Source organism: Salarias fasciatus, chromosome 13, assembly GCF_902148845.1.
Source record: "Salarias fasciatus chromosome 13, fSalaFa1.1, whole genome shotgun sequence".
Taxonomy (NCBI): Eukaryota; Metazoa; Chordata; class Actinopteri; order Blenniiformes; family Blenniidae; genus Salarias; species Salarias fasciatus.
Genome location: NC_043757.1, coordinates 22,970,692 through 22,995,338, shown reverse-complemented (window position 1 = coordinate 22,995,338; position 24,647 = coordinate 22,970,692). Strand labels below are relative to the sequence as shown.

The following is a 24,647-nucleotide window of genomic DNA, read 5'->3' as shown; positions in this document are numbered from 1 at the left end:
AATTGATTATATATACCGTAATCAAAGTATGTGGTTACACTTTTATGGTAAATCTTACTATTATTTTTAGGTAACCTTATTTTAAAATGGATTCATGAAGGCAATCAAACAATGGATGACTTATTAAATCATTTTCACTATTAAAAAAGGTACAATTATTTTTTCAATTTTTATTAGATAGATGTGAATGGTTACATATATCTTTTTACATAAATTTGTATTTGTTTGATTTTATTATTGATACTAAATTGATAAGGTGACAAGTAACCACGCCCTCTGCCAATCAATATCTGTAAAACTCAACCCGGGTGATTTTCTGAGCGGAAATGAACTGGTGGCTGTGAGCGCGCGCACACAGACACAGAGACACGCGGGGAGAGAGTGGCCCAGACAACAATCCTACACACTCTGGGACAAGACAAGAGGTAGGAGTTCATCTCTCTATAAATGTAACTCTGCCTACTAACTAACCGGGTCACTTTAATGGTTGTTTTATCCGGACGGTGGTTTTATCTGAACGGGGGTCGCGCGCTACTTTAAACCGACCGTTACGTCCTGTGTGGCTGATTAAATATACTCACTCGCTTTAGACGCCGCGCTTTGTTTTGTTAATTTTTTTCAAGAGAAGCATGGACTTTTCTGTGCCGTGTCTTGTCTGAACACGAGCCGCTGAAATGAAGATGACATTTGCCGCTTCTTTCTTTTTTCTAATGCCGGATATTGTTATCGCTCGCTGCGATTCTGAATTTAGCGCCAAACCGAAGCGTGGACTCGGACGGACAGGGGCGACCCGGCGCCGGGCGGGCAGACCGACCCCCGTCCCGGGGTGGCGGACACGGCTCCGGTGCGCGGGGACTGTGAAGTCGTTTCTAAACACTACTTTCACCGGCGAGCGGCATCTTATCCCGGCGTCTTTCCCCCTACGAAGGAAAACTTTGTCAAGCGGTTCAAGGAGATATTTGTGGAGGATTTCCGAGCCTGCTCGTGCTTATCATGCGGGCTTCGTCTGTATTAAACGAGCACGTGTGCTTATTAATGGTAGTTGTGCCGTAGATTCGACACGTGGGTGCATCACAGGAAGACGGGCACACGGACGACATGAAGGATTACTCACGACTAGGCTGACACTCGTGCTCCGGTAATGCAGATCAGAGGAAACTCCCACTGAGAATTAAATGAATGTATGCGTTTTCAAAACTCCCAATTCACTTATTATCCTTCAATTACTGACATATACTATAGTTTATGGTTGGATAAGACGTATATCCCATGATTCTCTTTTGTAGGTACTGAAAAATAGAGATAAGTAGTGAATTTGAAAAATCTTACTGTTTATTTCAGTGAAAAACTTTGTAAATTGAGCTATGGCTCCTGACTATGTCGACTATCTGCCACACTCATGCATGGCTTTCTGCATATTGCATGTTAAGCAGAAAAGAAGTGCCATACATCTGTGCCACACTGTTCACATTTGCTCATTTTTAGTTATCAGGATGATATCATTATTTTTTTAAAAATGACTCAGATTAGCCAATGTATTTTGCATCCCTTAATATTTCAGCCTGTAGGTTGTAATGGTGTTGACATTGACATACGTCTTCAGTAATATATGTTTTACATTGAACTCCATACTCCAGCACATGTCCAGTGCCTGTATTGACAGTGTCTCTCTGTGCTGCATGTTTCAAGAGGTTATATCTTTGTGAGTGAGACCGCACATGTAGTCATTCACATGCAGGAAATCAAATTCTTGAATGAGGTCCAGTTCAAAGTTGATTGTTTTTCTTCAGTTTTATCGCCAGCTCACCATCGGAAATAACCACTTTGAGTACAAAAAACTTGCTTGCTGTCAACTTTTGATGTATTTTTAACATTTTGTACACTGAATTGGAAGTTTCTTGCTAAAAGCGTGGAAATTAAACTAAAATCTCTAATTTGACTTGTGCTGTTGCGATCATAATAAATGTGTTCATCTTGATAGTCAATACAGGTCACTATATCTATTTGGCAAGCTAAATGCTCGTGTTTCCTGTTTTTTAAGTGTAACTGTTTTTCTTCAGAAAGGCATTTTAACTCCTCTGAACATCCGGGGGTGTCTGTCTGACTGAATGATGGTGTGTTTTCTGGCTTTGGCTCCATGTCACACGTGTCTGTGCTATTTGTGACTCTGCTGACCCTGAAGCAAGAAGAGCAGTGCATCAGAATGAGGGCTTTGTTTTCCACTGAGCCACTCGTGGGACAGCAGCATCACTTCACCGCTGGATGCACATACATACATCTGTTTCACAAGGAGAGGGAGTTCAGTTTTCCCCCACTTGTTGCCTCTGTTGACCACTCTGAATGAGAAACAGGTTTATTTTTATGCATTCTGTCGGAGCAAGTTTGTCATTTCAAACCGTTGTGAAGAGCAGATTCAGTGAATGGGGAACCGCATTAATCTTACTCTCTGAATCTATCAGCATTCACTGTAGTCATGGTGAAAAATGGACTTGTTGTTGCCTGTTCATCGGTTTGTCATTCATCCTCACCTCGAGAATAAACTGAAAAAGATGGGCAGATGCAGTTGGTCTTTGTTCCTGTCTTGAAAGATTGGCGGGAGAAGGATTTGACATGTAAAGGGTGCGGACAATGGGTCCTGCCTTCTTTTGGAATGGACAAACCTTATTTTTTTTTCAGTATGCGGGGTTCTCCCTAAGGATTTAATATGTGCTTCTCTCATTAGTGTTTCACAAAGGTCTGGATTCCTATCTCTATCATCATTTCCTGCTGTTCCTTGTATTGTGCTGATTTCATCCTCAGTTTAAGAGAGAAAGCGTGTCCCTGTGTTTGCTCTGGCATAAATTACCATCCTTAACTGAACAATGCACTAAGCTCATCAGCTCCCACAAAAAGCACAACCTCACCACAAGACGCTGTTGGATACTTAACCTGAGTGTGGCCACAGTGCTTCTCTTTGTGCGTGTGTTTGAGTTTGGTTTTATTTTTTGACTGTAAGATTTGTTGACAATGTATATTGTTTTCCGAGATTGCTCACTGTGACTTCATGGAGACTTTGGGTCACCACAGTGACGAGCATGAGTCCACAAAGTTTTATTAGGGACCGAGCCCGGAGGGCATGGTGGCCGCAGGCCACCATGCCCGGAGGGCAAGGTCTCTATTGTTATTCGTTCGTTTGTCGTTCTCCTCCTCCTCCTCCTCCTCCTCGTTCTCTATTATTATACTAACGCCCAAATAAACGCGAATTTGACCCCCTAAACATGCACGAAAACTCACCAAATTTGGCACGCAAATCATGACCGGCAAAAAATTTTATAAAATGGAAAAATTGGCCCCATCTGCTCTCTAGCGCCACCTAGATCCCAAAAAACGTCTAAAACAGTCGCTACGGCCCGCAGGAATGTCGGAGAGAGATCAAACCAACACTCATGCGTTCGTCTCATCAAGATCTACATTTCACGCGCTCACACCCCTGACCTAAATCCAACAGGAAGTCCGCTATTTCCCTTTCAAAGTAAAATGTTGATCAAAATCACTCCTCACGAAAAAATTATCTCCTCCGAGACCGTTTGTCGCACACACATAAGAGTCACGCGACGTGAAAGAGGACAAATTTCTCTACAAAAGTTGTGAACAACTTTGTCAAAAGTCTAACGGTGTGGATTTTATTAGCGTTCAAAGTTGGAAGTCTGAAATCCTGCCTTGCTCCGGCCCTCATCCGTTATAATGGGGAAAAAAGGAAAAAAGTCGCCTTTTTTCAGCACCTCAAACAAGTGGCGACTGCGGCTAAACCGTGACTGCTATCAACAAACCGAGCACACGTAAAGTTCCAGCAGGTTCTCCTGAACAAGATGATGTAACATAAGTGGGGAAATATGATGATATATGCATGTTGACACAGGTAAGAATTGGGGTGCGCTCTGCATTTTTTTTGCTCTCAGTTATAATGGAGCCGGATGGGGAAAAATCTCGCGCTTCTCACAAACTGAGGCCTCTGGGGTCCAAACTAAAAGTCTCAATGATCTGAAAGCCTCACCAACTGAAAGACAACTAATTTTCCTATCAAACGTGATATTTTTTGTTCAGTTTTGCCAAACAGGAAAGGTACAAGGAGCAGTTGTTTCGCAGAAGGAAACTGTAATTTTCTCCTCTCTCCACTCTAACTGAAATGACCATATATGGACATGCAGAGCAGTTACACAGCTGACAGCAGCTGTCAATCAAACTCTGACACTCAATGACTTCATTCAGTGACTCAGGAAAGCAGATGGCAAAAGCTAACTACTCCTTGTTAATGGATGGGAGATGCTAACGACTCCATGTTAGTGGATGGAACATGCTAACAACTCCATGTTAGTGGATGACTGAAGCCACCAGCTCCATGTTAATGGATGGAACATGCTAAGAACTCCATGTTAGTGGATGGGAGATGCTAACTACTCCATGTTAGTGGATGGGAGATGCGAGCTACTCCATGTTAGTGGATGGGAGATGCTAACTACTCCATGTTAGTGGATGGAAGATGCTAACTACTCCATGTTAGTGGATGGGAGATGCTAACTACTCCATGTTAGTGGATGGGAGATGCTAGCTACTCCATGTTAGTGGATGGGAGATGCTAGCTACTCCATGTTAGTGGATGGGAGATGCTAACTACTCCATGTTAGTGGATGGGAGATGCTAACGACTCCATGTTAGTGGATGGGAGATGCTAACAACTCAATGTTAGTGGATGGGAGATGCTAACAGCTCCATGTTAGCGGATGGGAGATGCTAACAGCTCCATGTTAGTGGATAGTAGATGCTAACAGCTACATGTTAGTGGATGGGAGATACTAACAGCTACATGTTAGTGGATGACAGACGCTAACAGCTACATCTTAGACAAAGGGAGATGCTAACAACTTGCATGTTCCTGGGTGGACGTCTCAGTCGCAGGCCGGCGGGGAGGCTCGGTCCCGACCAATGCCGCTTGCGGCTTTAATTAGGGACCGAGCCCCGGAGGGCAAGGTGGCCGCAGGCCACCTTGCCCGTAGGGCAAGGTCTCTATTGTTATTCGTTCGTTTGTCGTTCTCCTCCTCCTCTATTATTATACTTACGCCCAAGTAAACGCGAATTTGACCCCTTAAACATGCACGAAAACTCACCAAATTTGGCACGCACATCATGACCGGCGAAAAATTTTATAAAATGGAAAAAAAAAACAACATCTGCTCTCTAGCGCCACCTAGATCCCAAAAAACGTCTAAAACAGTCGCTACGGCCCGCAGGAATGTCGTAGAGAGATCAAACCAACGTTGACGCGTTCGTCTCATTGAGATCTACATTTCACGCGCTGACACCCCTGACCTAAATCCAACAGGAAGTCGGTTATTTCCCTTTCAAAGTAAAATTTTGCTCAAAATCACTCCTCACGTAAAAATTATCTCCTCCGAGACCGTTTGTCGTACAAACATAAGAGTCACGCGACGTGAAAGAGGACAATTTTCTCTACAAAAGTTGTGAACAACTTTGTCAAAAGTCTAACGGTGTGGATTTTATTAGCGTTCAAATTTGGAAGTCTGAAATCCTGCCTTGCTCCGGCCCTCATCCATTATAATGGGGGAAAAAGGAAAAAGGTCGCCTTTTTTCAGCACCTCGAACAAGTGGCGACTGCGGCTAAACCGTGACTCCTATCAACAAACCGAGCACACGCAAAGTTGCAGCAGGTTCTCCCGAACAAGATGATGTAACATAAGTGGGGAAAATACCATGTTATATGTATGTTTTCACAGGTAAGAAAAGGTGTGCGCTCTGCATTTTTTTGCCTCTCAGTTATAATGGAGCCGGATGGGGAAAAATCTTGCGCTTCTCACAAGCTGAGGCCTCTGGGGTCCAAACTAAAAGTGTGACTGCTCTGAAAGCCTCACCAAGTGAAAGACAACAAATTTTCCTATCAAACGAGATATTTTTTGTTCAGTTATGCCAAACAGCAAAGGAACAAGGACCAGTTGTTTCCCAAACAGAAACTTTTATTTTCGCCTCTCTCCACTCTAACTGAAATGACCATATATGGGCATACAGTGCAGTTACACAGCTGACAGCAGCTGTCAATCAAACTCTGACACTCAGTGCCTTCATTCAGTCACTCTCAAAAGCAGATGGGAGAAGCTAACAGCTCCATGTTAGTGGATGGGAGATGCTAACTACTCCATGTTAGTGGAAGACAGATGCTAAGAGCTCCATGTTAGTGGGTGGGAAATGCTGAGAACTCCATGTTAGTGGATGGGAGATGCTCACTACTCCATGTTAGTGGATGAGACATGCTAACTACTCCATGTTAGTGGATTGGAGATGCTAACTACTCCATGTTAGTGGAAGACAGATGCTAAGAGCTCCATGTTAGTGGATGGGAGATGCTAACAATTCCATGTTAGTAGATGGGAGATGCTAACAACTCACTATTAGTGAATGGGAGATGCTAAGAGCTCCATGTTAGTGGATGGGAGATGCTAACTGCTCCATGTTAGTGGATGGGAGATGCTAAGAACTCCATGTTAGTGGATGGGAGATGCTAGCTACTCCATGTTAGTGGATGGGAGATGCTAACTACTCCATGTTAGTGGATGGGATATGCTAACTACTCCATGTTAGTGGATGGGAGATGCTAACTACTCCATGTTAGTGGATGGGACATGCTAAGTACTCCATGTTAGTGGATGGGAGATGCTAACTACTCCATGTTAGTGGATGGGAGATGCTAACAGTTCCATGTTAGTGGATGGGAGATGCTAACTACTCCATGTTAGTGGATGGGAGATGCTAACAGCTCCATGTTAGTGGATGGGAGATGCTAACTACTCCATGTTAGTGGATGGGAGATGCTAACTACTCCATGTTAGTGGATGGGAGATGCTAACAGCTCCATGTTAGTGGATGGGAGATGCTAACACCTACATGTTAGTGGATGGGAGATGCTCACTACTCCATGTTAGTGGATGGAAGATGCTAACGACTCCATGTTAGTGGAAGACAGATGCAAAGAGCTACATGTTAGTGGATGGGAGATGCTAACAACTCCATGTAAGTGGATGGCAGACGCTAACTACTCCATGTTAGTGGATGGGAGATACTAACTACTCAATGTTCGTGGTTGGGAGATGCTAACTACTCCATGTTAGTGGATGACAGATGCCAACAACTCCCATGTCAGTGGGTGGACGTCTCAGTCGTGGGCCGGCAAGGAGGCTCGGTCCCGACCAATGCCGCTTGCGGCTTTAATTTCTGCTTGCTGTTTGTTTCTGATGTATCTGAGATAAAAATGGTTTCATAATCCCGATATATCATTATGACTTTGTGATGAACCCCCTTGTCCGATTGCTTTATGTGCAGGTACTGTTGTTAGATGTGTGCTTTTGTGTGTTTCACCTCAATACCCAAAGTCCTCTCTGTCCATGTGGGCTTGATGAGCTGACCTGATGTTTGGCCACCTATCAATATAATCAACAGCTGACGTTTCAGGAAAGGACTTCTGGTGTGTTTCAATTAGTGGATTTGTGGCTGGCGTTTGAAAAGTGGTGTTCTTTTGTGTTTTAGTGGAGTAAAATCAACATTTGATGGGAAAGAGTTTTCAGCTTTAGGTTTGATTGATTACAATTTCTATAAAAATTCTACATTTCCTACTCCAGCAAGAAGCCAATAGCTAAAAATGAACGCTAACTCCAGAGCATTGATTTTTCTTATCTTCCCTCACACAGAGTGTGAATTTAGACACATGACTACTGCTGTTAATTGAATTTGCACATTTGTTTACAGTGCAGGTGATAATCCAGACTGTGTGCTCAGTGTGGACTGGTTCATCACGGTCATTTCAGAGTGAACAGTTTGTCTGCGAATCCGCGCTGCTTCAGCAGGATGCAGCTTGTTTTTAGTAGATTTCCAGTTGTTTTTGTGCTGATGTTGTTGAAATATGACATTTTCTAAATGCTGACAGAGGAGCTTGATTTTAAATATTTTCATGGTTTAGGGATGGATGTGAGCTGTTGAGAAGTGAGGGGCTCACATCTTATATTGTGGATAAATATCTCCTACAGAGATCAATTTTCAAGCCCGGCAGTTGTTAAATGTCCATTTAAAAAAAAAAAAAAAAAAAAAAAAACATTGGCGAGACTGAGTCAATAATTGTGTCCTTGAAAGAAGAGCGTGGGAAACGCTGCGTGAAATTGGACTTGAGGCGATGAAAGTCAATGTGCTACGAAGTAACTTTAATGTGTTCCTGGATAGGCTCGATCTGGGTTGTTAAGCCAGCCGGGTTTCCTGTGTGTGTGTCGATCATGTTGTGAATGGTGTGAAATGGGAAACTCGGCTGTCAGCCGCTGTTACTGTTGTGAACAGCAAGCACCGTTGTTGTGCAGAGGAAACCCTCTCTAATGCTGAATTATCTGTTGTGCTTTAACGTAATCTACATCACAATTACCTTGTCGTTACTGCGACCCGCCCAGACACTGATAGACACATTGACATTGTCTGGCCTAGTTAATGTGTCAGTAGTCGTTTCTGACCTCTGAAGGTGACAAAGTACACTTTGGTCTTGTATAGAAAGAGATTGATCCAACTGCTCAGATGAGGATCTCAAGTCTTCCTCTTCAGTGAAAATCTGGAGATCTTCACTCATTGAAATCAAGGCTTAAAATTGCACTTATCGTTAAATCAATTTTGATAAGGTATGTCAACACTGACTGTAAAAGAAAGTATTTCCATGCTGTCCAACCCTCAAAAGTACACTCCAGTCTGATGCTGCTTTGGGGGGTGGGGGGGGGAGTGCATGACCTGAAAGGGAATCTGCCACGAGGAAAAGGGTTACGTGTCCCCTCGTCATATGACCATCATCTATCTTTGTGCTTTGAGTAAAGTGACCCTGTGTTAAAAAAAAAAAAAAAAAAAGTTTACTATTTGAAAAGCAAAGAGGACCATTCTTTTCTCTAAGATCCATCCCAAACCAGGGAGGTTGTTTCAAATCTCCAAAACAGTAATCACATTGTGCTCACTCAGCTGAACATGCAGCTACAGTGATGTTGATTGGTTTTCAATGTAGTGGTCCCTGGAAAATTCAATCAGTTCCCAGTTTAAAAAGTATTTCTTCCTACTTATTATATTGTTCTGTTTCTTAAATTGTAGTGTTAAACTCCTAGACCCTGCCCACATGTGCCAAGACAATGTTTTTTCTCCCTGTGGTTCTTAAAGTTTCCTGTTCCCACGGCATTGCTGCAGTAATTGTCTGCCTCCATGCAACATTTAAACGACTAAAAACGGTGCAGTACATATGCCTGGCCTTTAGATGGCACTATAACTGCCACAGATATACACTACAATGGAGAAGAAGAGAAGGCGCGTACACATTTGGCTTGAGAAAAATGAGGCGGAACTCCAAATACCTGGATTCAGTGTTAGAATATGTTTTTAACACTGAAATATATAAAAGAATTGTGAGCTCTGTTGATCAAAAGTAAAAGAAAGCATTAATCCCTTGGCACAAAGGACTAACAGCTGAGTCAGACAGCCAGTCCTCAAAAATTAACTTTGCTGACACATATTATTCAGTTGTTGTACAATGGCGAAACATTAAGTTTGATCACTCGTTCATCGACTGTATCACATTTCTAGGCACACGAGCACAGCGACGCAAGATGGTTAACACCATGAGCTCAGTGTCCAGCGCTCAAGGACAAGCACACAAGTAGAGACAGCAGCAAGACAGAAGCCCATTGTGTGCAGCCGGCAGGTGTGAGGAGTCAGAAGATACCCACAAGGAGTCAGGAGACACGCATGCACACACACACATGCAGAGACGTCAGCTGTTACACAGGCATATCAGCAGGGATAGGAAATTAACCTCAGTTTTATGCCCTCAGACTTGATGCGATTCCCTTTCCGTTTCAGATGCTCAGTTTGGGAAGTTTATCGTTCCTTCAGCTCTTGTTCCCTCCATTGGCCTGGAATTGGCGGGTGCTCCCAGCCTCCCTCTTATAAACCCCTCGTACTGTGCAGTTTCAACAGACAATCCGTGGCACAGTAAAAGCAGCATGTGGTTAGTCCCACCAGCCTCCACCCGAGTCACTGGCTTAAGGCACAATCCTGGTGTCAAAGATGGGATTTTTGCAAGTTTAAAGCAATGCATGAGGAAAAAAAACTCTTTTTTTTTTAAGTTTTATAGTTAAAATGTTGGGCAGAGCTTTGACCTTGGCAAGCAGACGCTTCCAGGCTGCTCCACTTTGGCACAACAGTTTCTTTTACTGTGACTTTAGAGGAGGAAACAGTAAATTACCTTCACTGCAGTGAAATCTTTGTCCCTTGAAGTGCTGGTCGTTGGAGTTGGATGTCAGTCGGAGGCCAACCAGAGAAAGTGTTAAGTGTACCCTCCTGTAGACTGCAAAGTGCCTGTGAGTGTGTGTGTGTGTGTGTGTGTGTGTGTGTGTGTGTGTGTGTGTGTTGTGGGACCTATTTCAACATCGAACAACCTCTGCCAGCTGGCTGGTCTTGACGACACAGTAAGTTGAGAGAGGCATGCTTTGCAGGGCTCTGGGACATGGATAGACTCATGGAACTCAACAGCGACCGTTTCTGTTGTCTGTTTTGATGAAGTTGAGAGGTTACACGTTTGCCATGACGACTACAGCGAGGCAAAAGAAGACAGACACCAGTATAATGCTAATTTGGTTATCTTTGCTCAAAAAGGGAAAAAAAAAATACATTCAGAAGTGGCCAAGATGTTGTCCCATGTACCAACTTACTGTAGTAGATGTCCATGTTTCCGATGGAATACTGAATAAGTGTGTCACTCAGGGTTTTTTCTGGACTCAGAATATTTAATTTAACATTGTATGGTGTTAAGTTCTCTGCTATAATCCCTCCAAGAACCCACTGAGTTTGACACGACTTGTCAGTTCTTTGCTGCTCTTGTTTAAATGGTGTCACCGAGCATAGGGCTCCGATCCTGTTTTTTCTTTTTGTTTCTAAGCAACTTGCTCTTGTCTTAATGTAATTTACCAGCTGTATCCACAGTTAGTTGGCAGAAAGATGATTGGATGAAAAAAGGGATGTTTGACATTGTGTGAAAGTGAAGAAATAAAGCAGGAAAAATGTTTGAGAGTAAAGATGGGCAGTTCATGAATGCTTCCTTCCTCCCTGAACATTATATAACCTTCGTTTAAAAAAAAAAAAAACATCTTGCAAGTATTAAGAAAGCAATTTCCAGTAGGGATGGGAACCCTGAGATCTGGTGAGAACAGAGTATAGCTGCTTGAAGAACTGCCTCTCCTGGGGCCAAAGTGTCATCTTCTATAAATATGACGAGGAAGGTGGATCGTGTCAGTGTTGGAAGCAAAAAGCAGTTTAATCATCGCTTCTCTCTACCTCCTCTCCTTGGCCGATCGATTACAGTCTGAAGCTGCTGTAACTGTCAGATGAGCGCCTCCTGAAAATGGTCAGTTATCACAGGTTTGAGGTAGAAAGGTGGGAGAACGGTGATTGCAAACGATTCAGCTGTATCTCGTGAATTTGCTGTGGCTAAAAATGAACAGTTTGGTGAAATGACGTTCTGATTTACATGGATTTTGAAGGGTCCAGGTGTTTCCTGTCTCGTTCTGAGATGTTTCAGTAGAACCCTGTTGTGCCGAAGACGTTTTCTGCTTGAGTTTTGTCCCAGCAGACTGACCTTCCACAGAGGATTGTCAGAATCGCTCCCGTGTAGTTTCCCTGCATGTTGGTTAATGCGTTGTCGTGTGTTTGACCCCCGCCGTATAGAGGACTCTCTGTCCTCGCTCACAGTATGCTCATGACTAATTTAGCCACGGGATTCAAAACCAGCAGGAACGTATAGTCAGCGCCGCTTGGTCAACCTGTAACAGCCTCAGGTTCAGAGCCCACTGTGTGTCTTTTACATCGCTGAAATCTGAACAGTAATCCACGACTCTTCTACTGGAATGGTGTTTCTATCCGCCAGCGGCTTCTCCATCAGTCACCTTCCAAGCAGTCGCTTTAGGTTCTCAGGAGGCGAGGAACTCCTGAGATGACCTAAACATTGTTCTTATATTGTTTAGCTTGATTTGATGCCAACTTGCTTTGTGTGCCGTTAATGAGGAAGCGCCAGAAGAACGTCAGAGGTGAGGGCCGTTCGAGGTGAAGGGGGGAAGGAGGGAGGGGCACTGAGGAGTGAAGAGGGGCCGGTCCGGCGGGCAGCTGGGCGTCGGCCTCCTTCAGCCGCTGTACAGCATAAAGTAAAGCTTCTGAGCGTGTCGAAACCTTTTGTGTCAGTTGAGCATCTGAGTGGGGGAAAAGGGATTCTCGTCTTTGCCTGACCTCTCCTCAAAGTAAGTTGCCGTGTTTGTTACAATAAATGTTTCTCCCACATTTTGGAGAAATACCACACTGTGATGTGATGCAAGTGTGTTGGATCAATTGTCCTTTAGACTTCACATGTGACTTGAAGGTGGAGAAATAATTTTTCATGATTCCTTGTGTGTAATTACGCTTTAACAGTAAGTAGAAAGTGCAGGTTGCACCGTCTGGGTGCAACATCACAGCTGATGTTGCTGGCGTACGGCCTCTAAACATGATCGTGATTTTAAATGCATTCTGGACCTGGGGAGTTGTTTATCACAGTGTGGATTAGCTGACCAAAGCAGAAACTGAAAATCAAAGCTCATCAAAAAATGACGACCAATATAGCAAGAAGGAAAAGTCTGTTCCCCCTTCGGTCAGAATCCTGAGCAGAGGAGAACAAACTGGGCTTTTTCTCCAAAATGCATCATGATCAACATGCAGTGATGCTTTTCTCTTGTGTGGGGGGGGAAAAATCATCCTTGTTAGTTCTCAGGAGGTGGGCAGGCTGTCACGAGACTTTCCTGTGACACACATCATTTAATCGTGTTGGTCCGTACGTTAAATGCCTCTGCGTCGACTCGCTGTGTTTTTCAGCTTCACAGATGTGTGTCTTAACTGTGTTTTGCAGACCTGGTGCCAACCTAATACAACACTGAACACGTGCCCCAAACCCCACCACGATGACGGCCCTCAACGCACCTCGAGACAAGTAAGAGATGCTTTTGTTTTTTGTTTTTGTTTTTTTGTGAAGTTGTTGTGTGTTTGTTTAAATCTTCGAAAAAGTTTTGATTAATTAATGTAGTCAAAATAAGATTTGGATGAATCCCAGACATCGTTGATGTTCAGATTAATCAGTCGACTAATGAGAATCTCCTTGGTCGCAGATACAATGCAGTGTGGATTATTTTCTTCATCCTGGGCTTGGGAACCCTCCTGCCGTGGAATTTCTTCATGACGGCGACAGTGGTAAAAACCACCACACAGATGTAGATAGCGTCAGACGGTTGGAAGTGAAAAGATGCAGCGTGTCTTTGTAGTCGGCCGTAGCTGGTCACTGTCTTTAACACTCGGTAAAGGAAAGGTCAGCTAAGCTTTAAGGAAGGTCACCGAATCTAGAGATAACAAGGATTGTTTGTTTTCCTCCTTTTCTCTAAACTGCTGGTTTCAATCAGGAGAGCTGCTGTGACTCCAGCTCCAGGTGGAGGAGCCTCTCTAAAGCCCGCCATTCTTCTAGGGGTTTAAACACTTACCTGCTTAAAAATGCACACAGTTTCACTATGATTGAATTGAGAGTTGTTCATTGTTAGTCCTGTAAATTGATTTACGGTAATCCAGCCTCTTATAGAAACGTTTTCACTTGATTGCAGTCAAAATGTCAGCATGCAATCTTTCTGTCCTCTTCAGTACTTCACCAGTCGGCTGGGAGACGAACCCTCCTCCAATACCACCAGTAACCATACTGTGGACGGCGCCGATACTCGTAATGTGCTTCAGTCGAAGTTCAACAACGTGATGACGCTTTGCGCCATGGTGCCTCTGCTCATTTTCACCTGCCTCAACTCCTTCATACACCAGAGGTACTCGGCCATCTCCAAACACACAGCTATTTTCCTCAAACAGAAAACACATGGAGCCAAAATCTTCTCTTCTCACCAAGACTAAATGCATTTCTTAGAAGCAGAACTGCATTCTGACTCATTGACATTCACATCCCATGTCAAGCACTCAGTCTGTGGTTTTTCAGGGTTACCTAAAGGTAAACGGCAAAATGATGGTTCAGTTTACAGAAAGATGTGATTTAATTCTAATTTATTACTTGATAAACATGCTGTAAATCATATATGAACTTCAGTTTGAACTCTGAATTCAGCAGTGAGGGAGTGAAGTCTTAAGGTATGTGATGGAAACGCCTCTATGAAGGATGGCTAAAATGTGGAGGGATGCGCTCACTTAGATTTGTGGCACATCATTTCTTTAGTTTTTATTCAAGCTGATTTTTTTCTTACATGACTTTTTCTCTACTTCTGATGCTTTTTTTTTTTTTTTCTTCTTCTTATCGCTCATCCTTCGCTCAACCCATGCCCCTGCAGGTAACAGGATCCTGTTATGTGAACATGGGTCCGCATGCCTCCAGTATGTTTGGTTTAATTAGAATCGGATTGGGAGAAATCTGGGGTGGACGCCCACCACGACTCGAGTCTTCCCCTCCACAAACACACCCAGGAATGCTATTTATGTTCCCTGCTTCTCCCCCACTTCAGCTCTGCCTCTCACAGCTTCTCCTCCTGCAGGCTTTGTTCTTTTTCCTCAGAGTTTATTCATCTTCTCTCTCCTTGAGGATGCCCTCCCTACACTAAAACTTGGAAGTGCTCTCTGCTGTGGGTCGTAGTCTCGCATGTTTTAGCTCTCGCCCTGCTTCAGCACAGCTCAATCTGATGTTCACCATGCTTGTAGAAGCGCCCAGTAGCGAGCCCTCGTCGCAGTCAGGTGTGCTGCAGCAGGGAGAGACCTGAAGCATGCAGGGTCGAGCAGCCCCGTTACAGAGTCGTACGTTTCATGGCGGTGGTGTTTTCTCTCTGCGTGTTTCAGGATTCCTCAGAAACTGCGGATCTCGGGCAGCTTAACGGTCATCCTGGTGGTTTTCCTGCTGACCGCAGTGCTGGTTAAAGTGGACATGGCGCCGGTTCCTTTCTTCACCTTCACAATGATCAAAATCGTCTGCATCAACTGTACGTGACAAATCGGAATAATTGATATAATACATCATATTGAATTTATGGGGATTATTACTCCACTTGTTTCTTGTGAAATTAATTTATATTCGGATTTTGTTTTTATGGTGATAATGACCAAAAAAAAAGGCTGCAAGATCTAAAACAGAATAAGTAACAAATCCCAACATTGGAAATGTGAGCCAAACTTAATCTTTGCAAGGTCAACAATGATAACAGCGTTGCTAAAAAAAAAAAAAAAACTTCCTTCAAGAGTCCGTTACATTGGATTCATACGAGATTGTTTTCGTATCTTCTCCCTCTGTGATCAAAATCATCTGCATCCAGTTTGTTGGGAAAATTCACACATGTTTCCTCGAAGCACACCGAGCTCCAAAACACAGTCTGTGATCTCGGAGTGTTTTGTTTATTTGCAGTAGGTCACTGAGCAGCAGGGATAAGCTCACCCCACCCCCCTCGCCCCCTCGCCCCCTGTGGGCCAGTCCTGACCCCCAGGCCCTCAGGAGGAACGGCCCATCATGTTTGGTTTAGAGGGGAGGATGTGGTGACCTTCGAGCTTTGATATCTGTGTTGGCACATTCCTCGAAATGCACACGCGCTGCAGAAATGTCTGCAGCCACATCCATATTTTCTGTGTACTAAAAAGTGTATCCGGCTAAAGCTTTGTGTGGAAAAACCAGGTTTTCTAGGAATAGAGCTCCATTCTCTTAATGACTGTAGATTACTTAATGGAGCTTTTATCTGTTGCATGGGAAATCAGTGTTTCCCCGAGGATTGGCCCCTTGGGGGGGGTTTCGTGTCGGTTGTTGTCGCCGTTGTACAAAAACTCTAAGGAATTTGAGTCATAATATGTTCTTCTTTTTTCATTTCTAATTAGAGCTGGGCAACGATTTCTTAATCGCGATTAATTGCACCCCAATCCTGGAGTTAATCGCGATTAAAATGGCTCATTTGAAGTCTGCCGATTCCATTCAAAATGTGTGTGTGTTACATAAATAATTTTACAATTGATCAAATATGATTTATAATGGCTTAAAATACCAATCTACCTTTACCAAGATTGCCCCCCATCACACACACACACACACACACACACACACACACACACACACACACACGCTCAGTCTCGTATTTCTATCCTTGTGGGGACCTTCCATTGACTCCCATTCATGTCTAGCCCCTAACCCTGACCCTTACCCTAACCCTAACCCACACCACAACAAAGCCTAACCCTAAAGAAATGTTTTTGCACTTTTACTTTTTTCAGTAACGACAACATGGTCAAGAAAACACTGTTTCTCCTACTTAGGACCGGAAAAGGGTCCCCACAAGGCACGTCGTTCCACGTTTTGCTATCCTTGTGGGGACATTTGGCCCCAACAAGGATAGAAATACGAGAACACACACACACACACACACACACCAATAGCAGAGCAGATGAAAAATGGAAGTTTCTCATGAGCGCTCACTTCCTCAAACTCCATTCTATCTCCAAGACAGCCTAAATTCAGTCACGCCGAATTGTGCCTCATCCTTACCTTTATTAAGCCTGATTGTGGGCCGAAGGGAAATGTACTTTATTTTGTGTGTTTTCAGCGCCTGAAAAACGCCCAGCTGGCCGAAACGCTGCACCCACAAAACTCGGGATTTAAGTTTCACTTTTGCGCTCGTTATTTCAGTTTGTGCCTCATACCAGCATTTTCCTCGTGATTTTTCTGATAATTCGGCCGAGTTCGATATGGCAAATAATGAGGAATGGATCGTGTTTCACCGCTGAAAGCGCATGTGTGTTTTTTGTTTTTTTTTTTTTTTTTTTGACGCTCAGCTGGAGCGCAGTGAGGCTCTCCTACTCGGGGCGCAGGACAGGTTCGGCTAGTGGCGCACGCGCGGCAGTCAGATGGGTTAATATGGGAGGCGAGAAACTCTGTGCGCGGCGCTTCCGCGTTCAGTGCATTCCCCCCGTACGGCACTCGCTGCAGCACTCCACTGTGTCTACTCCCCCCCGTCTTGTAAACAGTCACACTGCCCCCCCCCCCCCCCCCCCACACACACACACACACACACACACACACAGTCACCACACACACAAACACTAGTTTGCAGCGGCGCGTCTCCTGTACGGACAGCATGTGGAGCGGCCTTTATGCAGGAAAACTAAAGTTTGCGTTTAAAAAATAAAGTAACAATTATTTTAATTTAACTTGACCTTTTAGGGGGGGCGGGGCGTGCCGTTGGGGGGGCGGGGCGGCCCCCTAATATAACGGTAGGGGAAACACTGGAAATTGAATAAAGATATACTATTTGTGAAGCACTTTTCTTTAAAAAATGAAGTGCACGTTGTCCCCATTTCGTGTCTTCTCAGCCTCGTATGGTAGTTCTTACTAATCTTTTTCTTTCCTGTCTCTCGCCAGCGTTCGGGGCCGTTCTTCAGGGCAGCCTGTTTGGATTGGCAGGGATCCTTCCTGCCTCCTACACCACTCCCATCATGAGTGGGCAGGGCCTGGCCGGCACCTTCGCCGCTTTCTCCATGATCTGCGCGCTGGCCAGTACGTAAACAAGAAGTGGCGGATTTGAATTTGACAGGGCAGGACACATTTTGAAATTTTAGCTGAATTATGTAACGGCTTTTAGCCATTGATAATGAATGAATCTTTAAAAACATTCAGCTAGAAAAGACGAAACACCTCCACATTCCAGCTCTCCATTCTTCCAGAGATTCTGCCAGAAGGTACACGTAGAGAGAACATGTATGAATGAATGGAGATTGACAAGAGAGACCTGTTGTGTGTTGAAGAAAGTCTTCAGGGCATCGGAACCTATAGCATGTAACTAAAAAAAAATGATCCATCCGAGTCATGATAACTGGACAGGAAAGTGTCAGGTTTGATCTTCAAAGTAATTTGACTTACTGTCTAAATTTCGAACCAAGTACCGTCAGGATCTGAGAAGCAAAAAGCAGGCAGGGTGAATGATTTTGTGTTTTGTCTCCAGGTGGATCAGCGCTGCAGGACAGTGCTTTCGGTTACTTCATCACAGCCTGTGTGGTGATTCTCCTGGCCATCTTCTCCTACTTCATTCTGCCCCGCATGGTGAGGCGCTTTCAGACTTCCCAAACCAACGTTATTTCAGGAAGCATTTGGATTTATTTCCACTTCATTTACTTTCCTATTTTTGTAGAAATGACCCTGCAGTTTTCCATGAAGTCTTTTGCCTCCATCACATTATACAAACACTGTATAAAGTTTAGAAGTTTGCTTTTTGCCACGGCAAATATCAGGCGAAGCTCTGTGGGCTGATGGAGAACTCATGTAATCACATATTACATTCACATCATCTCAGTGGACATGTCAGCACATTGCTATCCGGGTGCAGTTCTGCAAACTGAGGCGTTTCTGGAAACGGTTTTCCTCCACAGGAGTTCTTCCAGTACTATATGGAGAGTAATCGAGCCAGACCTGCTGCTGCTGATGACGAGAACAAGATGGACTTGCTCAAGAAAGGTACGGAAAACATAACCTGCAGGCTCAGCTGCACTCTGCATCCAGAAAGTATTCAGTCCTCTTCACTTTTTCCACACTTTCTTTTGTTACGGCCTTGTTCCAAAATGGAATAAATTATTTTTTTCACTTCTGAATCTAAAATACACAGTAAACAAAATGGAAAAACTAAAATTATCACATCCGGAGCAGGATTTCTCTCTGTCATCTCCACCATGCCTCACCATAGTGACAGTATTTGCCGGGCGATAAGCAGACGTGACGTTCGGCGTTCAGGCCAAATGGTTCAGTCTTGTTTTTATCAGACCAGAGAATCTTGTCTCTCATGACCTCAGAGCCCTTTAGGTGCCTCTGGGCAAACTCCAAGCGCAAAAAGCAAAGGGGATTGAATACTTTCAATACTCCACTAATGTCGTACTTAACTGTTTGTTGTTTTCCTCCCCAGAAAGTTCTGCAGAGAAGCGACCAGTCGTGAATCTGATAGACGATGAAACCAAGCCCAGTGTGTCCGTGTTTAACATCTTCAAACAGGTGAAACCAGATTCTTTTCCACAGAACAGAAGTCGATCAGATCTCATCGCATTGTACGGTCCGCTGGCGGCACGTCGCCCTTCAGCTTCATATCAAAGTGTGATAGATGAGTCCTTATCGTGCATATGGTGAATAAACAAGCTGACCAGGCTCTCCCTGTGCTCCGTAACCAGATCTGGGTGATGGCGCTCTCCGTGTGCTTCATCTTCACCGTCACCATCGGGACCTTCCCAGCCGTGACCGCCGACGTGAAGTCCGAGGTGGCAAACGGAAGTGCCTGGGGTGAGTCTGCACATCCGGCCTCTCTATAAAGGTACCAGCGGCGGTGGCCGCTGAGCTGGTGGGTGTTTGGAGGACGCTGCGTAGTTAAAACCTTGGGAACAACCAATCCCCTGTGTCTGGTATCTCTGGAATTCTGCCGATATGAGGATGCATCGGTTGGATTCACGGAGTTGATACAATCCTAATTCCACATGCGAGTGCACGGTTTTCCCACTGATGCACACCAAACAAGTGTTGGTATTTCTCTGTCTGGCTGCAAACTGTCATAAAAGTGGATTTTTAAAGAGCCCTTGAGCCGTGAAACTGCACAGCCACCCTTCAATCTCAAATACTGAGATGTTTCTAAAACAGGCCGTCGTTGTGTTACCAGAGAACGCTCTTCTATTTATTGACAAAATAATTTCTGAACTAAATAATACAGTTTGAATGTATTTAGAGTGTTGTGGGCACTAATCTTTATAAGCAGACGCAGTTTCAACTGGAAGTGTCCCGTTTTCTCTGTAAAACAAGTGCGCATAGCAGAATCAATAAACACAGGATGTGATGGAAAATTGTCCTTTGTGCCAATAGATGTTTCTCACATGAGGTTTGCGGGGTGACTTGATGTTGAGAATGGCGTGGGAGCTTTTGTCTCAGTTATGGGGGAGGATATAAATCCCGGGACACACCATCAGTAGTTTGCCTTTGAATCATGGGGCGTTTCAGGCTTTCAGCTTCACACACCCTCGCCAAAAGCGGCCAACATGCAGGGTGGCCGATCCTGAACTTCTGTCTCGTACCTAATCGTAACGATTACCTGGTCGTTTAAGACTGCATCCAAAAACCCAGGGACATCAAGAAAAAAGTGTGAAAGCATTTTTAGCTGAAGCTTTGCTTTCTTTGCAGAAACGTACTTCATCCCTGTGTCGTGTTTCCTGCTCTTCAACCTGATGGACTGGGCTGGCAGGAGTCTGACGGCCGTCTGCATGTGGGTCAGTAACCGCACTGAGACCTCTGGTGTTGCCACCGTGCTTTTGTGCAGAATTCAGTCTTTTAGACAGAACATTGATCCGTCTCCAGTGGTACGACTCAAGCATTTGATCACATGTACATGAAATTGATCGACGGTTGAAAATCTCCCAGTAACGAACAGAGAAAACTTCAGTTTGGAAACAGTTGGACAGGTGAGAATTCACTTGAAATTACGTTAAAGTATTTACTGTGAGCTGCTGCTGTCGTCATTCAGCGAGAGCGGCGCAGAGCTGCTTAGTGTGAGTCACCTGGAGTAGAAAACAAAAGTCACTCAAAATCTGTGTGAAGGAAAGTTTGTTTGCTAAGATCAAAGGTTCGTTTTGGAGGAAAGGGTGTGTGTCTGTGTGTGTGGGTTTTGTTTCCACACGTCAGGAAAAAAGTGACAGTGGGGTTAATCTGAAGCTTTCCTCATGTCTGGATCAATTGCGATGCTGTTTAACACTCACAGCTGATTCACATCTGAACAGAATGTTAGTTGAAGTAGCGTGATGTTTGGAACCTGCCTGTAGATTGAGGTGGATCCACTCTCTTCAGATGTTGTTATACCCACACCGTCCCATACATAGGATTAACCATTCCGTCTCTGATGCTCCCGCATTAAACACGGCGCTCGTGTCTCTTCTGCTGCAGCACAGATCTGCTGCTGTCCCCAGAAAACCAGAAATTAATCAGGAAATCTTATTTTCTGCGACGCACAGTTAAGCAATTTGATGTGATCAAGCCGTTTCTGCACAATCGGAGTACAGTTGGCCGACTGTGTGACCTGCGGAGGAATGTGGCTTCTCGGCGCAGATAACAGTAGTCAGCTGCCGCCGGACCATGTGAGCTTATTTATCATCGTCAGACCACACGGACAAGGATCCGCTCAGTTTCCTCTGAGGTGCTTCGAGTCCTCAGGAATGAGACGGATCTCTCTGGACGGGCACAGAGACACGTGCACGTTTAATTCTGCTTAAAACTGATGTTTTCTAACTGGTGAGCACAGCACTGTCCGAGCACATGATTATATTTAAAGCTAATTAAGTCGGTCAACGCTGCTTACAGAAGGATGAATTATATTTTATCCCTGATTACATTCTGGTTGCTTCCTTGTAAATGTCCCATTAGAAAGTTCCTGACGTGTCGGTGTGCCTTTCTCTGTCTTCAGCCCGGTAAAGACAGCGTCTGGCTTCCCATCCTGGTGGGGCTGCGGGCCGTCTTCATCCCTCTCTTCATGCTCTGTAACGTCTCGCCGCGCCACTACCTCCCCGTGCTGTTCTCCCACGACGCCTGGTACATCATCTTCATGATCCTCTTCTCCTTCTCCAACGGATACCTGGCCAGCCTCTGCATGTGCTTCGGACCCAAGTAAGGACTGCGGAGATTATTTCAGATCCTAACAGGATCTCTACGGCATTCGGAGCCAAACTCACGTCATTTCTTTGCCTCTTTCTCCCCAACAGGAAGGTGGCGCAGCATGAGGCGGAGACGGCGGGCGCCATCATGGCCTTCTTCCTGTCCCTCGGCCTGGCGCTTGGCGCCGCGGTCTCCTTTGCTTTCCGGGCCATGGTCTAAACCCTCCAGCAGAGAAGCCCTCAGTAGACGTAGATATTAGACCCCCACCCAGGAAACGGCGCCGCAGACGAGAAGACTGGAGACGCTCGGTCTTCCACGCGTTCGGCAAAAGACTCCTCATCAATCAGCAGAGCCTGAAACGTGTTACTGAATTAGATTGTACTCTTCAAACCTTGCAGTCAAAACTGCAAACTTGTGCCTGTTTCCTTTAGATGTTTTTTTTTATTTTTATTTTTAAATTAATGCCAATGATCAAATGGATGAAGAGATCAGAACCAAAATTAGTTGTAGTTGTTGAATAGGAGAGAAACTGAATAAGGCAGCGTCAATGAAAACAGCCAGCATTGTGCAGCATCATTCATATTAACTACAAAAACATAGAAACGATTGTGACTCTAAATTACGTCTTGCGGTGTTTTTATCACACTTTCGAATTCTGCTGTTTGGCTGGATAATATTAACCAGATCATTTAATTCGTGACTTTGTATTTAATTTTTGGTTTTCAGACATGAACCATGACCTTTACGTCTCTCTCTGGACTGTCGCTGCCTTTAAACTCTGATCAAACCAAATACACAAAGACAGCATGGGGAAAATATGAATGTTGAAGGGAAGCCCTCCGCCCCTCAATCCGTACCCGAAGCGCTTCGCTCCCTCTCCGTTTTGACTTGAGACTACTTTTGTTTTAAAGCTTCTTCGTAACAAGTCGGTGAAATTCTTCAGAAGAATGAAGTGAATAATGAAGACGGCCTCCCGTGCCGGGTCTGTATTGTCCTAGTTGGCATTGGTAGTTTTAGATGAAGTCGTTAGCTTGGACCTGTTCGATCTGAAAACAGACCTCATCTGTTAAAAATGTATTAAAAAACAGTTGTTTTTTTAAAAATGTCTTCCTGATGAAACGCCAGATTTTTGCTGCTTCATATTTAGAAGGCAACGCAAAACAACACATGCAGCTGTCAGTGACATGAAGTGAAGTGTGCCATTCTGAGGTACTGAGGTGGCTTCTAATGCCATTTCTCGTTCATATGTTCTCATTCGAGTCGAGTTTTATACCAAGTTTAGATTTCATGGTTTCACTGTGGGTGTTTAAAAAGCCTGTCAATGTTAATAATTTAGTTTAGTTGTATTTTTTGTGGCCATTTGATACGTTTTTTTTTTTTTTTTTTTTGATAAATAAAGATGCTTTACTTGTTCATGTTCCGTCGATACTTAAGTGTATACATCCTAACAGCCTGCTTGTTTAAAAGCACCATGTTGGTCTTTGCTTCTGTGTTTTCTTTGTTTTGATTTGTATGGGAGTTTTGCAGACACCATTAAAGAAGTGACCTATGTTTCATCATCAAACAGTTCTGTGGTTTTAAGAGAACGGCAAATAAATGTGTATTTTTAAGACTTTGGCACCTCTTGTTGGTGTTTGCGGGTATTGCAGTCATTGTATGATTTTCATTGGTGAGCGAAGATTCCTGTTGAAAGTTGAGTCCAAATTTTGTACAGAAAATCTCTCTAAGCAGGAATTGAATTTATGCGGTGTACACTTTGGAAGTTTCCTTCATTATCAAACTTTTAAGATGAACATTTGATACAGTCACCAACATACAATACACCAAGAATCTTAAAACATTGCAATATAATAGTTGTTTCCTTCATTTTGGAATTTAGTTTTTCACAGATGTCTAAATTGTCCTTGCTTGGAGGGAAAAACATCCTTTAAGGTTTGTCCATTGGAGCACACCCCTTGGTTTCCTCTCTTTCTAAAAATCGCTAATCCACACTGTGAATAAATCCTTCCAGTGTTGTGCTGCACCTGTTTCAACACAAGAAGTCAGATGTGCTGTTTTTTCTGCAGCCCATTCATTCAGACTGATGTCTTTCTTGATCAACAAGAGCTAGAACACCCATTTCCTATAAGAGAAATTGAAATCAGTATCCTATTTTTAGACTTTTTTTTTCAAGTGGACCTAATCATCTTACTGTAAAGTGTTCTGTGGGCCTGTTTATCCTCACAGCATGATGCAGTGAAGGTTTGTCTCCAGTACTTGTAGTATAGAGATGCTGCCTCTAGAGGGAGCCTTCTGCTCAATGTCCATCATTTCCTGAGACACATCTAAACTGACTTCTGAGACTGAGAGGCAAATAATCTGGACTTGTAAAATAATCTCTCTTAATAAATAAAATCTAAAGCATGAAATCCGAATCGGCCTTCAGGGAAGGAGTCATCAGGTAGAAGCCTGCGTTCCTCGACAGTCCCTCCGCACATGTGTCCTCACATCTGGAGTCCAGTGCCAGTCTGAGGGTTGTGTCGCTGTTCTCTGACCCCGTCTCTAAATTTATCAGAGGGTGCCATCACGTGTATCTCTCATATTTCTGCTGGCCAGCGGGACCGGCTAAGAATAGGCCAGACGCAGATTAACACGGCTGCTCCCGTTCTCCCCCTCGCTCCTTCAAAAAACCAATTATTTCCCATCTGTCACTCTTCCTGCTGCGACCCTCCTCCTTGTGTGAGTCTCTCCTGACCTTCTCCTCTAAACCGCTGACCTCACCTATTATAGTGTCTGGAGCAGACTCAGGCAGAGGCGCCCACTGTGAAACCTGTGCACCAAACATGGAGCTGAAGACAATAATCCGAGCCAAAGTTGGTCACATTTTTTAGTATATTAAAGGGATTCTGGTGCAGATGAATAC

At 44.1% G+C, this 24,647-nt stretch overlaps 1 protein-coding gene across 2 annotated transcripts; it reads left to right on the top strand.

Moving 5' to 3' along the window:
• Positions 1–328: 328 nt before the first annotated feature.
• On the top strand, positions 329–23,358 carry LOC115399570 (equilibrative nucleoside transporter 1-like). Of its 2 annotated transcripts, none has more exons than XM_030107010.1 (13): positions 329–425; positions 12,986–13,066; positions 13,242–13,323; positions 13,762–13,934; positions 14,947–15,086; positions 17,501–17,635; positions 18,081–18,178; positions 18,505–18,589; positions 19,032–19,117; positions 19,291–19,399; positions 20,285–20,370; positions 21,558–21,757; positions 21,853–23,358. In XM_030107010.1, the coding sequence occupies exons 2-13, from the start codon at positions 13,038–13,040 to the stop codon at positions 21,962–21,964; spliced, it is 1,335 nt and encodes a 444-aa protein (XP_029962870.1). In that variant the 5' UTR covers positions 329–425; positions 12,986–13,037; the 3' UTR covers positions 21,965–23,358. The 2 variants fall into 2 exon arrangements, with proteins under 2 accessions (XP_029962870.1, XP_029962871.1); XM_030107011.1 differs by lacking the exon at positions 329–425 and adding an exon at positions 12,325–12,344.
• The last annotated feature ends 1,289 nt before the right edge of the window (positions 23,359–24,647 follow it).